Raw genomic sequence first — 15,478 nt, forward strand, 5'->3', positions numbered from 1 at the left:
AATTTCCAGTTTTTGTAGATTAGTCTCATAGCTAGGTGACATGACAAATTTCCCCCTAAAGCTTCAAACCTAGTTATTTTAAATCAGTTTGATTTCTTTTAACACTTAAAACCATAAAATATCACTGCTTAAAGAGCCCGCTCATTTCTGCAAATTTACAAAATGGTTCCTAAGTATATAAAAATTACTAAAATGCCACTTTTAGGTCTAGTTTTACCATTCTCATTTTTGCCCATCCAAGATGCAATAAAACATTTTAGTATTCCTTCAAACACTTCTAGGCATGTAGACAAGATTACAATTAAGGCAAGAAATCACTATAACTCGACATGTCAATCTTGAAGTCCAATTAAACTTAATATCAAAATTCAAATCAAATGAGCAAACACTAAACAACCAAGTTCAATGGCACTAAGTAGATCAATCTAACTTAATCCCAAGATTTTCACTTACCTTGAGTGGAATCTTGAACAAACCAAGTCTTAAATAACTTAAAAAACTAAACAAATCATACAAATTGACGACTTCATTCTTAAAAAAAAAACTAGTTTAATAAAAGTAAGTTCATGCATTAAATTTGTAAGATACTTGATGGTGGGAATAGATTTTGGGGGCAAAATTGTCGGGGAAATTGTTCAAAAAGTTGAAACATATTGCACGTTTACCAATAAATCCTAAACCTTTTAATTTGCCAATAGAGTTCTAAACCTTTTCACATTTTGCCAATTGAATCCATCTAGCCAATTTTGGCCGGAAATCACTGATATGGACATTGACCGTCCTACGTGGTATGGTCGGCGCTAATGTGGACAAATTTTAATAATATTTTAATATTTTTTGAATTTGTTATTGAAATTTTTTTATTTTCCTTTGCTTTTATTTTTTCCATGTTGTTTCTTGTGCCGACAAGGGTCATCGGCGACCTTCATCGGTTGCGGGCGAGGTGGCCCTCACCTAGATCTGGCAAGGGCCTTTGCACCTTGGCTCTCAATCGGAAGGGTTGCGATGAGGGCTTTGCAGCCTTGCTGGCTGCGAGTGAGGACCGCCTCGCTTGCGGTGCCATGAAGGCCCTTGCCCAGTGCCTTCGCGGCTGCAAAGGGTTGTCGGCACAAAAAAAAAGAAAAGAAAAAAGCAAAGAGAAAAAGGGAAATAAAAAATAAAAAATAAAATAAAAAAAAAATTTGTCTACATCAGCGCCGGCCGTGCTACATAGAACGGTCTAGAGGTGAGCATAGTTTTAGAGTAAAACAGAGAACTGGACTCGTTCACCGGTTTGGTTCCAGGTACTAAGGTATATATGGTAGATTTCAGGTTCCAAAAATTTGGGAACTAATTCCAACGGCATTTCCATGTTGGAATCGGGAACAAGTCTTTGCGTTTCTTTTGTTCTATGTCTTCGCTCAATCTTGCAGTATTTTATGGCGTCCGATGATAGTGTGTAATATGTAACTACTAGTATGATTTTCCATTTCAGGCGATATTCATGGTTGAGACTTTTATTTTATTAAGATTTCATATTCTTTGTATATCAAATATGAGCTGTAGTCAGTGGATTGTAACTGCAAATGGTGGTAATTAGAGATAATGATTCACTGCAATCATTCAATTAAGAACAATGTGGAACCTGGGTAGACTTTGGAACTAACCTTATAACTTGTGACAATGTAGGTTCTAGGTTCTAGACTATGTAGGTTAAGTTCCGGGTTCCATGTGGAATTTCGACCGACCCTAGAACCGCTCACCCCTAGAATGGCCGGATTCCACATCAGCGATTTCCAGCCAAAATTGGCCGGATGGACTCAATTGGTAAATCGTGAAAAGGTTTAGGACTCAAGTGGCAAAATTGAAAGGTTTATGACTGAATTAGCAAAGGTACAATAGATTTACAATTTATTTAAAATCACGATGCATCCCTATTTTTTGTGTAAAATAAAAAAAATAGACTATATTGCCGATCGCTAGGGCTTTTCCGAGGCTGATGGTGCTCACCATTTCATCGTGATGTCATATTCATTTGAGGGAGAGGGATGGAACTTATACACAATGTAATGACGGTGTTCATGGCGAATTTTGAGTTTTTCAATGGAAAAGAGAGAGAGAAGATTAAGGGGAATGTGTAAGAAAACTGGGCACAAATCATGGGAAGTTGGGAACATGGTTAACAATGCTGTGGGTTGAACCAACTTCAGAAGCATAAGAAAGTTCTCGCTTCCTTCGCCGTTGGCAGTTGACGGTAGCTTCGAGCTCAACATGTACACCATTATGTTAAATGTATTAGGAGTTTACTAAGATATTATACCTAGGACGGTAATTTATGTGTAATCATGGAGTATCCTTTTTTTTTGTATGAAATGAGGGTAAAGCCCAAGAGTTACACCATTACTCTCCTAATAAAACTTGATCTTGTCTGATCTCATATCAACAAAGGAAGTAAGCCTCTCGGTGACTTAGCTAATGCTAAAGTGTCATTTACATAAGATAATTGAAGTATCCAATTTGCTAACCAATCTATACATGAGTTTCCTTCTCTAAAAGCTACGATTTTGACCAACTGGAAATACTTAAACATCTTCACAATTTGAGAAAAGGAGAATATCCCCAAAATTGAGAGAGGGAGTTAATTTTTGAAGAAGGGAAATAGCCGCTTGCAAGTCTACCTCCATACTAAGTTTGCAAATGCCCAGCGAGATGGCCATTTGGAGACCCAAATATAGGCCCCAAGGTTTTGCTTTGAGTGAAGATCACACTCCAACAGTTTGCGCGAACCCAGCAAGTCAATTGCCGATTCATTATGAAGAAGCCCACCTGCTGAAGCTGGACCCGAGTTGTCTTTAAAGGCCCTGTCAGAATTGAATTTGATCCATCCAGAAGGAGCCGAAAGGATGTCCAACCCACAAACATATCCCGTTTCTCCCTTAGAGAAGACAATATATTTTCAGTCATATGAGCCGAAAGAATGTCCTTAACATATCCCAAAATCAGGCCCATAGGTGTGCAGGAAAGAGAAAAGTCTGTTTAAAATAATCTCTTATTTCTCCAACTACAACAATGCCAACAAAGTACACCAAAAACTAGGGTTGTTGAAGTAGATAAGTTTGCCAACAATCACTTGGGCCGATCATGGGCAAAGAATTCGCCCCTTAAGCTTGTTAGCAAAATCTTTTGCCAAACAGCCTTTGCATACTTACAATCTCGAAGCCGATGTAAAATTGTTTCATAGGAATGCAGATAAGAAGCGCTAAAGGAATTCGCAGTGATTTTATGTTGGAACCTTTTGTAATTAGTAAGTAGGCACTGGTGAGAAACCAGCCACAAGAAGCTTCTAATCTTCTGCGAGCCATCCCATTTCCACAATGAACTCTAGAGTTTATCTGTAGGCAAATGATTTCTTGGTGAAATCAATTCATAAGCTTTTTTAATAGTGAATGAACCACTGCTATTGCTACCCCAAACCAGCAACTCATCATCATCACTGCCTGAAGGTGGGAGCATGGATTGAATTCGCATAAAAAATAGACTTATTTAAAATCATGACGCATAACTATTTTTTTGTGTGTAAATAACTAGTCTCATGTAATCTAACTACCTTGTAAAATGAAAAAAAGGAATTATTACTTTCCTAAAAGGAAAAATAGACTATATTGTCAATCGCTAGGGCTTTTCCGACACTGATTGTGCTCACTATTTCATCATAATTTCGAATTCATTCGAGGGAGTGGGATGGAACTTAAATAGCATGTGGTGACGGTGTTCATGGCGGATTTCGGGTTTTTCAATTGAAAAGAGAGAGAAGATAAATGGGAAAATGTAAGAAAAGTGGGCACAAATTATGGGAAGTTAGGAACTTGGTTAACAATGCCGTGGATTGAACCAACTTCAGAAGCATAAGAAAGTCGTCGCTTCCATCGGCGTTGATGGTATTTTGGCCAATTTAACAGTTACACAGCATAAGAACATTCTGCAATGTTACACATAAGTAAAGTAATTTAAGAAATTTAGGAACGAATTAGACAATTTTTAAATATCAACAATTTTTTTCCTTATTTTTTTCACTTTATGTCTTACCATTCACTTTTCTTTTTAGCATTTGCTCCCTCCTTCTTCTTTCCCGAGCAGGTTGTTGTTTGTCACAAAGGTGTAATTTCAGTCTGTGCTCAATTTTGACCTCCAATAAAATAAAATAAAATAAATATTGGGATAAGGACACCACAAGGGTCATAATTTTCGTACGGCGCTCACCTGAGTGTCATAACTTTTTTTTCGACCACCTGAGTGCCATAACTTTTAAAAAAACGTTCATTTGAGTGTCATAACTTTAAATTGATTACTTAAGTGCCAACAATTTTTAAAAACATTCACCCCAAGTGCTTGAAATCCAACATGGCATATCATTTATGGTGAACGTTTTTAAAGAGTTATGGCACTTAGGTGATCTATTGAAAAGTTATATGACACTTGAATGATTGGAAAAAAGTAATGGCACTCAAGTAATCGTTATACATAAATTATGACACTTAAATGATCGAAAAAAAGTTATGACATTCAAGTGAACGCCGTACGAAAGTTATGACATTTGTGGTGTCTTTTTCCCAATAAATATTACTTTTGTAGTGCTTCGTTGTCTATAAGACCCTATAAGGCAAACTTTGAAGTTGGTTTCCACCACCAAAATGTTCAATGTCACCACATTAATTTAATGCTCAACAATAGACCGTTCAATGTCACCACATTTTCGACCAAAAAAAAATGTCACCACATTAATTTAATACTCAACAATAGAGCGTACGATTTCTTCTCTTATTCTGCATATCATGTGTCATTGCTCACTTCCTCCACTTCCGTAGATAGCCACCCATTTCACCTCTGGATCTTCTCGATTGCAAATGTTCTATAACATCCACTTCCTTCACTTCACCAGATGACAATCCATTTCAGCCACTGAATATATCATAAAAAACTCAAAGTGGTAGACCCGTGCCACACTACCCCAAGTTAATTTTTATGTCCCAAAAACTCCCAAACCAGTAGGCCCATGCTATATTTACACAAAATTAAATTTTATGTTATAAAAAATCCCAAACTGATAGATCTATGACACATTTACCCCCGAAAAAATCCCTAATTTACCATAATATGGGGTAAGTATGGCATGAGTATACCGGTTTAGGATATATGTAGCACGAGCTACTAGTTTGGGATTTTTCATGACAAAAAATTTGTTTGGGGTAAATATGGCACAATATACCAGTATGCGAGTTTTTGTGACACAAAAATTAATTTGAAGTAGTATTGATGTACCGTTTAGGGTTTTTGGTGATATTAGCCCTAAATAAAAACCCAAATTTTCACGCAGGTGTAGCCCATGCGAAAATACTAGTTGAATTAAGACAAATATGTAAATCAACTCCCCACATTCACGCATTCTTTTGATTTTACGCTTGCAAACGTAGGACCGTTTTGGACGTAGTGGGCCTGGGTGGTCCTTTTGTGATTATCAAAACCCAATTAGGGCAAATGCTTCGCTCGACTTAACTGTTGAGTTGTATTCTCCCTATTCTTCTTCCCATTTTTTTTGGCCCAATTCCCTAAAAAACCCCAAACTTTAGCCTTTGTCCCAATTATATCCCAAAATTTTTTTTGTCTTATAAAAAACCCCAAACTTTTACTTTTGTCCCAAATCTACCCCGTTTACTATTCATCCAATTTTTTAATATTATTTTTTTGAATTTTTTTCTTTTTTCTTTTCTTTTCTTTTCTTTTTTCACCCTCAACCTCCGGCCGGTCGCCGATCCGGCGACATTCAGAAAGCGAGAGCTGCGAGGTCGGCCCCGCCGCACGGTGGCGAGGTCGGCCTCGCGCGTTCTTTGGGCGAGGCCGACCTCGCCGGCAGCCGGCGGGGCCGAGCCTCGCCCAGATCTGGCGAGGCTCGGCCTCGCCGTTCTTCGGGCGAGGTCGGCCTCGCCGTTCCGGGCGAGGCCGAGCCTCGCCGGCAGCCGACGAGGTCGGCCTCGCCGTTGCCGGGCGAGGACGAGCCTCGCCGTAGCCCGGCGAGCTCGGCCTCGCCGTTCTTGGGCGAGGTCGAGCCTCGCCGGCGGCCGACGATCTCGGCCTCGCCCAGCAACGGCGAGGCCGCGCCTCGCCAGAGTCGGCAAGGCTCGGCCACGCCCAGCAACGGCGGGGCCGACCTCGCCGGCCGGAGGTTGAAGGTGAAATAAAAAAGAAAAGAAAAGAAAAGAAAAAAGAAAAAAATTCGAAAAAATAATATTAAAAAATTGGATGAATAGTAAACGGGGTAGATTTGGGACAAAAGTAAAAGTTTAGGGTTTTTTATGAGACAAAAAAAGTTTGGGATATAATTGGGACAAAGGTTAAAGTTTGGGGTTTTTTATGGAATTGGGCCCATTTTTTTTTCCAACTCTTTTTCTCCACTTTCTATTTGTTATTGCTTTTCCTTTCTTCTTCTCCATTTTCTTCTCCAAATCTCTCCCTCTAATAAAACGATACAACTATGCCATCGATTTTTCTTACACTTGCATAGCATGAAGTAAAGGCACAAAAGGACATTCATACATCGACATCGTGAAAAAAACATACACAACCATCTTTATTCATCCAACGGGGAGCTTAGCAATATCATCTCAACCATAATCAAATGTCTAACCATTAAGAACCTTTGTGGCATAGGTTTTGCCAGCCGTGAAGGTTTTAGGGATTCCATTTTTCACATTCCGAGTTGCGGAAGCACGGACCATCAGGCTTAACATTCCAAATACAGAAGCCACATCGTTCAACATCTCTCTCCTCAACATATATATCGAAATGATGAAATGCGCCGGGCCATTGAAAGCTCCAAAAGAACAGCGTGTTGCCAAAAAAGCTAGATTTGAATGAAGATTCCCACATGAAACCACCATGGATCTGATGAAAGCCGAGATCGTCATCTTTAGATTGAACCGTAAGCAGAGGTGCTCCTGGTAAACTATTGACGTTTGCGACTGTTAGTCTTCCCAAAAGCTTCGGAGCTAGCTTGTAGGAAGACAAGAATGATCACGAACACTATGAACAGTTAAATTGATGGGTACATGTTCGTAAATTTTATGTTTTTGTTTTGGAATATGAATACAGTGAAGCATGGTGGAGCGAACTATTTAAGGAGGATTAAGATGCTTCATTTATAAGGCAGAAGAAAGAAACATGCGCGAGGACTGGATACCTATTCAAGCATTAAGATGACAAATATGAAGGCCCAAGTTTGTCATTAGTGTGGGAAAATGTAGTAATTCATTTATAAAAATATCTATATTTGTATAATTTTTCCCTGACAGTTGTACTGGTAGTAATTTATTTATTAAATACCTAAAGAAGCTATTTATTTGGCATCCCTATATAAAGAATCTTGATGTGATGCCAGCTATACCGATTGCTTGCTATGGAAAATTCATTTAGGACTCCAACTATACATTTTTTTTAGTGAGTTTGAGAAGGGGATTAATGACAAATGTTGGAGAAGGAAGAAAGGAGGGTTCACACAAGCGTGAAATTGATGAACTATTGTTGGAGATGGGGTTTACAAATTGATTTAATTATTTGGATTATTCAAGACCAGAGATTATTTGGTTTGTAATAACATTTTGTTGTGCAGAGGTTACAACTTTCACTACAAAAAAAGTAAGTTTTAGCGACGAAAAAAAATTCGTCGCTAATAAGGCGTCATAAAATTTTGCGACGAAAAAAAATTCGTCGCAAAATTCGTCGCTAATTATTCGTGACAAAATTTGTCGCTAATTATTCGTGGCAAAATTCGTCGCTAATTTGCGACGAACATTTTTTTTATTGGTCGGTACTTTGCAACGAACTTATTTGTGGCAAAATTCATCGCTAATTTAGCGACGGAAAATTTTAACTTTTGCGACGAACCTTGTTCCGAAACGAATTTACAACGAATTTTTATTAATTCTTTAGCGACTAACTCTGCGACGAATATTGTTTAGAGACGAAATTAGCAACGAAATTTTATTTTTGCAACGAACTTTTATAATTTGTGACCGTATGATAAAATCATTTCTTTTATTTTTCGATTTTAAATCTAATTAACAGCAAAATTAATTTCTAGAATTTATATTTAACATTGATTAAGCACTTAATAACATCAAAATATTATAATAATATGAAAATGAATACATTCATCAACATTTTCCACAAGAATGGCTCTTTGCGCCTAGTTTATCCAACATCAGAAATCTCTACATAGCTCTGGTCTGCTCTAATTCAACGCTATGAACTTGCCCAAAATTGGAAAGTACAGAAAGAAAGAGAAGTCAAAGGAGTATGCCAGGATGAGATCAAAAAGTCAAATGGACAATCCTCACAGAAACCTCGGTGGCATCAAGATCGCGTCACTCATTCCATGTCACCACCCGTCCCCTCAAAGGCCTCATACTCGTAATCCTCGTCAAAACCTCGGTTTTGATCTCCCTTGCAACCTTCCTCTGCACCTTGTCGCTGATGCGAGTCTACAAAAAAAAGGGTTTGTGCTTTTGGTAGATTGTTTTCATTGTGGGCGAGAGCAGTAGGGCAAAGATATAACTAGACACAAACCTTACCTGGCCTAAATTATGCTTCTCTGTCTCTGAAAGCTCAACCAGATCTTCCGTAGCAAGTTGTTCCACCTTCGAATGGCATAGAGGCATAGAAAAACATATATCCTAATTAAAACAGACAAAACCGAAAGGTCAGGCATTATTCCAGAAAAAAGGAAGTTCAAGAAAAGGGACTAATTTGGTCAATGTGACAACTGCAACTAATTGAGCCATACCCTTCGCAATGATAGCTTGACCAATATGATAGATAAGACCTCCAACAATAGAAATTCTTTCTTTTCTTTATCGGAAATAAAAGGTCATCAGACGGAAACTAAATCAATGCCAACAAGTACAGATCATGATCATGTCCAAATGGGCAATAAATGTAATCTTATACTGATCTCAGGATCACTTATACAACTTGGCTAATGAGCAACTTGCAATCGAGCCAGATATTTCGATAACAAGATATGTATGCATCAGCAATATCTTTATTGAATGCTAACAACAGGACAATGATGCCTCACGGGAATAAACTTCTGTTGAATAAAATAGGCTAAACAAAATAGTCTTGACAAATCCCATATATGGTTCCTGCTAGCTGAGCAAGCCCTGAAGGTGATCCCAAACTAGAGATTCAATCAAGTGACAGTACTTAGGAAATTTTGACAGAACGGAATAAGCACTATTAACAAGTAAAAGGAGCATGCAGCAACAGAAGCTAACACCAATTGCTGTGACTTACATGCTCTAAACAATGACCGCAGACCTCTTGTCGACCGGGACACGTAAGCACTGCAAGTCCTTTTGCTTCTTCCAGAGTCACCATCAGCAGTAAACATTACCACAAATTGAGAAGTGCACACTAATTCCCATGAATAAAATAGCATATTAGGGCAATAAATCAACAGACAGGATGATTATATAATGACCAGAAAGAACTAATTGATATAGTTCTTGGCGATAAATGGCCTTCTAACAAAGTCCTGTTATTCACATGGCATAATTACTGCTTTACCTTTAGAATTGACTCTTTATTAAGTCATGAGAGATCCATTGTGTAAGATATTCAGCAGCATCGAGAGTCATGGATACTCTAGACGTTGCAGAAAGTTATAGGCACCGTAAGGGCACAAATACCTCTTCCAATTTTTAAATATTTGAAATGTTATTATTAATACAAAACATGCTCTTCATGAGTACCAGCAAATTAATAAATACTAGCTTGCGTTTGTCATCACAAAGCGCTCTTTCAGATGCCATTGATTTGGCCTACATTAAGCCTATAAATTTTCGGGTAATTAGCTGTACAACTTCCTAAACTCGAGATACTTACATATACAGAAGCCATTAGCCCAAGATTGGTTCATGGTACTCTATCTCTATGATTTCATCCAATAAGCCATAAAAATCATCTTTTGAACTGCCATCATTGGATGACTGAACACACACACCACTTTTATTGTGGCTTTTCCCATTCCATATTCTTGAGTGGGAAAATTATACCCGTTTATGAAATATGCTGGCCAACTTCGTACTCTTGACTTTGGACCCCATAACAGATGATATAGCAATCCTTGCTCTTCAACTTGATCATGATTACTGTGAACCTAAGGTCACACACGCAAAGTCAATAATATATATTTTAATAAATGATGTATAAAATATTAATAACTTGGTTTTGGTCCATAGGCAACTTACATATGTTTTGAACCATGCTGCAAATTATTCATCGCACAAATGGTCAAACTCATTTGGTGGTAGTCCATACTTTGAAGTTTGAAAAATCCTATTAACAAATACCATTTAAAATACCATTTATATATTAGAAAATGTTTGACACACAATACATATATTTGCAAATGTACACTTACTCAAAGTATGGCTCAGGTCGAGCGGCCTCGCCCATGGCCGGCGAAGTCAAACCGGTCGCCAGAAGTTAGGAAAAAAAAAGAAACAGAAAAAAGTCAATAAAATAAAAAAAAATTGAATCCAGCGATGAATAGTTTTGCAACGAAGAGTCACGAAATTAGCCACGACACTTACCGGCGGAAAAGCTTTACCGAGATTGATTTGCGCGCGTGCGGAGAAGTTTATCGAGAAAAACGAAAAAGTGAGAGGGATGGAGAACAGCGAAGGGCGATATGAGGAATCAACAGAGAGAGAGAGAGAGAAATTGGGGATGGGGGTCCGTCACAAATTACATCGCAAATTAGCGACGAATTCGTTTTCGTCACAAATTAGTAACGGATTATTTTCCGTTACAAATTAGCGACGAATTTATTTTTTGTCGCAAATTCCGTTGCAAATTAGCAACGACTTTTTTTTTCCATCACAAATTAGCGACGAATTTTTTCCGTTGCAAAAAATATTCATCGCTAATTCCGTCGCAAATTAGCCACGGAAAATTTTTTGTGGTAAATTCCGTGGCAAAGTAGCCACGGGAAATTTCTTGTGGCAAATTCCGTCGCAAATTAGCCACGGAGAAGTTTTCGTCGCAAATTCCATCGTAAAGTAGCCACGGAAAATTTTTCGTGGCAAATTCCGTCGCTAATTTGGGACGGAAAAATTTTCGTCGCAAAGTAGCCACGGAAAATTGTTCGTGGAAAATTCCGTCGCAAATTAGCCACGGAAAATTTTTCGTCACAAATTCCGTCGTAAATTAGCGACGAATATTTTTTCGTCGCAAATTAGCGACGGATATTTTTTCGTCGCAAATTAGCGACAAGTTTTTTTTCCGTCGCAAATTAGCGACGAAAGATTTTTCATCACAAATTAGCGACGAGTTTTTTTTCCGTCGCAAATTAGCGACGAAAGATTTTTCGTCGCTAATTAGCGATGAATTTAGTTTTCGTCGCAAATTCTGTCGCAAATTAGTAACGAATAGTTTTTCGTCGCAAATTTTCCGTGGCTAAATCCTTGTTTTTTTGTAGTGTTTTTAGGATTATATGGGCTTCTAATCTTTTTTAACTTGTAGAAAAAATAAAGAGATTGCAATTTTAGAGTTGAAAGAGATAGATTAAGTAGTTTTAATATCTCAGTTGTATTTATATTTCCTACCATATCTTAGGCTGTGTTCGTTTGGCGGAAAATGTTTTCCTGGAAAACATTTTCCGGGTTTTCCGGTGTTCGGGGGCAGAAAACATTTTCCCCTCAATGAGGGAAAACATGACCAAATTGGCGGAAAATGATTTCCGCTTCTGAAAAGCGGAAATCATTTTCCGCCAAACTCCTCCTTCCCCCCTCCGGTTACCGCAGCCTGCCCCCGGTCGTCGGCGCCGCCCGCTGCCGCCGCCGCTGCCGGTCGGCTGGCCGCCGCCGCCACTCGCCCGCCGCCGCCGCCGGTCGCCGGTCGCCGCCCGGTCGCCAAACACCATAAAATATTTTTCGAAACTTTTTCAGATTTTAGCCGAACACCAGAAAATTGTGTTTCGGAAAAATATTTTTCAGGAAAATGACTTCCAGGAAAATATTTTTCAAAAGGAGAATATTTTCCGCCAAACGAACGGAGCCTTAGGTTAAACTTAATTCTACAACATTACAAAAAGCAATTCAAAATTGGTTGTTCAAACTTATATGTTAAATGCATTAAGAGTTTACTAAGAATTATATGTAAGGTGGTAATTTATATGTAATTTGTTTTATCAGCAAGACTAATTTGTATACAAAAAAAGAAAGAAAGAAAGAAAATACAAATTGGGCAAGATCACAAGAAGTAAAGTTTATTTTTTCTTATTTTATTCCTTAATGTATAGTAATTTAGGAAGGCAAAGTTCAAATAAGTGGGACATAGGTCAAAGCGAACTTATTAGAGGGAGAAGCCCGATCGATGATGAAAGGGAGTTGTTAGAGGATGAATCCCATTAGCATGATGGCTCCTCATTTTTAGGTATGAAAATTGACGAAGCAATTGTGACCACTTCATACATTTTTTACTATAGTAGTTTTCTTCTCATCCGTTTCTACTAATTTACGTACCAAAAAATAACTATGACCATTGAACTACATATTTGTCTAATAGTTCGATCAATACATATATTTTCAGGATAGGAATCTGCGGAAAATAAAAATCTACAAACTTATAAAAAATAGACTTATTTAAAACCATCAATGCACTATTGGTGTAGATTTTTCTCTACATAAGCAATTTTAAAATCATGACACATAACTATGTAAATAACTAGTCCTACGTAATCTAAAGACTACTTTGTAAAATGAAAAAAAAAGGAATTATTACTTTCGTAAAAGGAAATATAGACTATATTGTCGATTGTTAGGGCTTTTCCGAGGTTGATAATGCTCAACATTTCATCGTGATTTTGAGTTCATGGACAAGATAGGGAATACAAAGGGGAACGAAAGAAAACTGGGCATAGATTATTTGAAATTAAGAACTTGATCAACAATGCCGTGGGTTGAACCAACTTGAGAAGCAGAACAAAGTCATTGCTTCCTCTGCCGTTGGCAGTTGACATTAGCTTTGAGCTCCGTCACGGTTGACAATGGAGTTAAAGTGTGATTTGGTCTCGCGTCATCTTCTTCTTCGCCTTGCTTAGATACTGTAGATACAAGTAACTATTGTGAGTCTTATGAAACTGATGGGGTCTTAAACAAAATTAATCTATTGCGAAACATTTAAATTATTAGATAATGCAAAGAAATCGATTGCATAAACATAAATCCAAAAAAAAAAATGTGTGGAATAAGAAAAGAAAAGCCTTTCAAGATTTGAACTTAATTATATTTCGTTTACTCAGCCTCTCTCTGCAAGATGGATAATAAATTTTTTTTGACAATAATCACGTCACTTTATAAGTTAGTGGCGTTTTGCCCGACTTTTGACTTTTCGACCCTGAACACATAACTTATTCATGCATGATATTATAATATCTTCAAAATAATGAAATAGTAATGTATAGGATTGCGATCTTCTTTGTGGGTAAGTAAGCATCTATAACTTATCTTTTTGAGAGGATGGCAAATTATTTCTACATCTCATTGGCCAAAATTCATGTTGATCAGGCAGGTCGTACCGCAGCAAGCTATTTACTTATGATGAAGAGAAGTGCATATCAAAAAATTAGGTTTGAACTATTTTTTTCTTCTTTTTTCCTTTATATATTGTTATTATCAAATAAAAATTTATTTTCATTTTTTTTGTTTATCGTTATAGTGAATGAGTAAGCTACGAAGGACTTGATAACTCCTTCAATGCTGGACAAACATTCGGTCGGTATGATTAATTGCACATACTCTTGGTATGTGTTAAGCTGTGCTTTGTCAACTATATTACCTCTTATGAACAAAAAAAAAAAAACTAGATTACCTCATAAAGTCAAATTTTGAAGTTCCACCACCGAAACGTTCAATTTAAACCCAGTAATCTATTACTTGACCGTAAAGTGAACGGCTTCTTTTTCGAGTCTGCATCATTTGTAATTGCCCACTCTTTCACTTCAGTAGATTGCTAGCCATTTCAGCCTGCCGATAGCCACAAACAGTTTCTCCTCGAATGCAAATAGTTTATAACGCCCGCTTTTTCACTTTACTAGATAACCATCCATTTCAATATATGGATAACCACCCAATGTTTCACACACGTTGGCATGTGCCAAACTACTAGTTAAATTTTAAAACAAACTTTTAATTAATTTAACACGGTCACATGTTTTTTTTGCTTTTGTCCTTAGAAACTGTGGACCGTTTTGGACGTAGTAGGCCTCGCTTAAGGGTAATCGGTTCCTAAGTTGATTGGTTTTGAACCTAGAATTGGGAATCGACCTTTTGACTCCCGGTTCCAAAAGATTGGAATCCATAAACAAACGGATTGGTTTTGGAATCGGTGGCTTCCCAGGGGAGAGAGGCTTGCTTTGCTTCACATTTGTTATTCGCGACCACTCTCTTCTGTTATTTGTAAACTCCTTTTCTCCACTTTGGATTTGCTATTTCTTTTCTTTCTTCTTCTCCATCTTCTTCACCAAATGTCTCCTCATAAAATAAAAAAAATTTGCGATCCATTTTTATAACACTTGTGTATGCAAGTGAAGGTACAAAAGCACATATTCACACATTGACACCATTAATAAAAATACACAACCATCTTTATTTCATCCAAACGGTAGATTTTAGGTGTTCCATTTTGCACATAATGTGTTGTATAAACACGGGCCAGTAGGTACTATATGCCAATAACAAAAGCGGCATCGATTATAATCTCTGTCACTGTCATATATATCAAAATAGTGAAATGCACCGGGCCATTGAAAGCTGCAGAAGTATAGCGTGGTGCCCCAAAAGTTGGGTTTGAATGAAAATCCCCAATGCAAACCAGCAGGGATCTGGTGAGAGCCGAGATCTTTGTCTCCAGATTTACAATGAACAGTAAGCAGCGGTGCTCCCGGTAAATTATTGATGATTTGGACTTCGGATGTCCGCTCAGCGGAGCTGGCTTGTAGGAAGGTAAGAATCATTACCCATACTACTAAAAGTTTCATTGACGAGTCCATTCTCGCAACCATTGTGTTTTTGTTTTGGAATATGAATGCAGCGGAGCACGGTGGAGCGACCCATTTAAGGAGGATTAAGATGCTTCGTATGGTAAGAAAGAAGAAAGAGACGTGTGAGGACTGGATACCTATTCAAGCATTAGGATGACAAAAATAAAGGCCACTTACATATATATGGGAAAATGTGGCAATTGATTTATTAAAATATCTATATTTGCTATTTTTTTCTCGACATCTGTATTTGTATCCATATGTATGTAAGTCCACATTAATACATGCAAAGAAGCTTTTTAATTGGCATTTTCATTTTAAAGAATCTTTCTGTGATATTAACTGTACCGACTGCTTGCTATGGAAAATTCGTGAAGACTGAGGACTGGATACCTATTC

General features: G+C 37.7%; 1 protein-coding gene across 3 annotated transcripts; it reads right to left on the reverse strand.

The window, feature by feature from the left end:
• Positions 1 to 970: 970 nt before the first annotated feature.
• Positions 971 to 9,913, reverse strand: LOC130137093 (uncharacterized). 3 transcript variants are annotated; one of them, XR_008815744.1, is made up of 3 exons: positions 9,328 to 9,909; positions 8,593 to 8,705; positions 971 to 986 (listed from the first exon to the last, which is right to left on the reverse strand). XR_008815744.1 is itself a non-coding variant. In XM_056307832.1 (3 exons), exons 1-3 carry the CDS (start codon positions 9,409 to 9,411, stop codon positions 8,397 to 8,399), a joined length of 279 nt encoding a protein of 92 aa, XP_056163807.1. In that variant the 5' UTR covers positions 9,412 to 9,913; the 3' UTR covers positions 8,133 to 8,396. The 3 variants fall into 3 exon arrangements, 2 of the variants coding, with proteins under 2 accessions (XP_056163807.1, XP_056163806.1); XM_056307832.1 differs by lacking the exon at positions 971 to 986 and adding an exon at positions 8,133 to 8,489 and having other exon boundaries at positions 8,604 to 8,705; positions 9,328 to 9,913; XM_056307831.1 differs by lacking the exon at positions 971 to 986 and adding an exon at positions 8,133 to 8,513 and having other exon boundaries at positions 8,604 to 8,705; positions 9,328 to 9,913.
• Between the last annotated feature and the right edge of the window lie 5,565 nt (positions 9,914 to 15,478).

Source organism: Syzygium oleosum, unplaced genomic scaffold (assembly GCF_021117445.2).
Source record: "Syzygium oleosum isolate NSW1041296 unplaced genomic scaffold, Sole_v2.1 Sole_v2.60, whole genome shotgun sequence".
NCBI lineage: Eukaryota > Viridiplantae > Streptophyta > Magnoliopsida > Myrtales > Myrtaceae > Syzygium > Syzygium oleosum.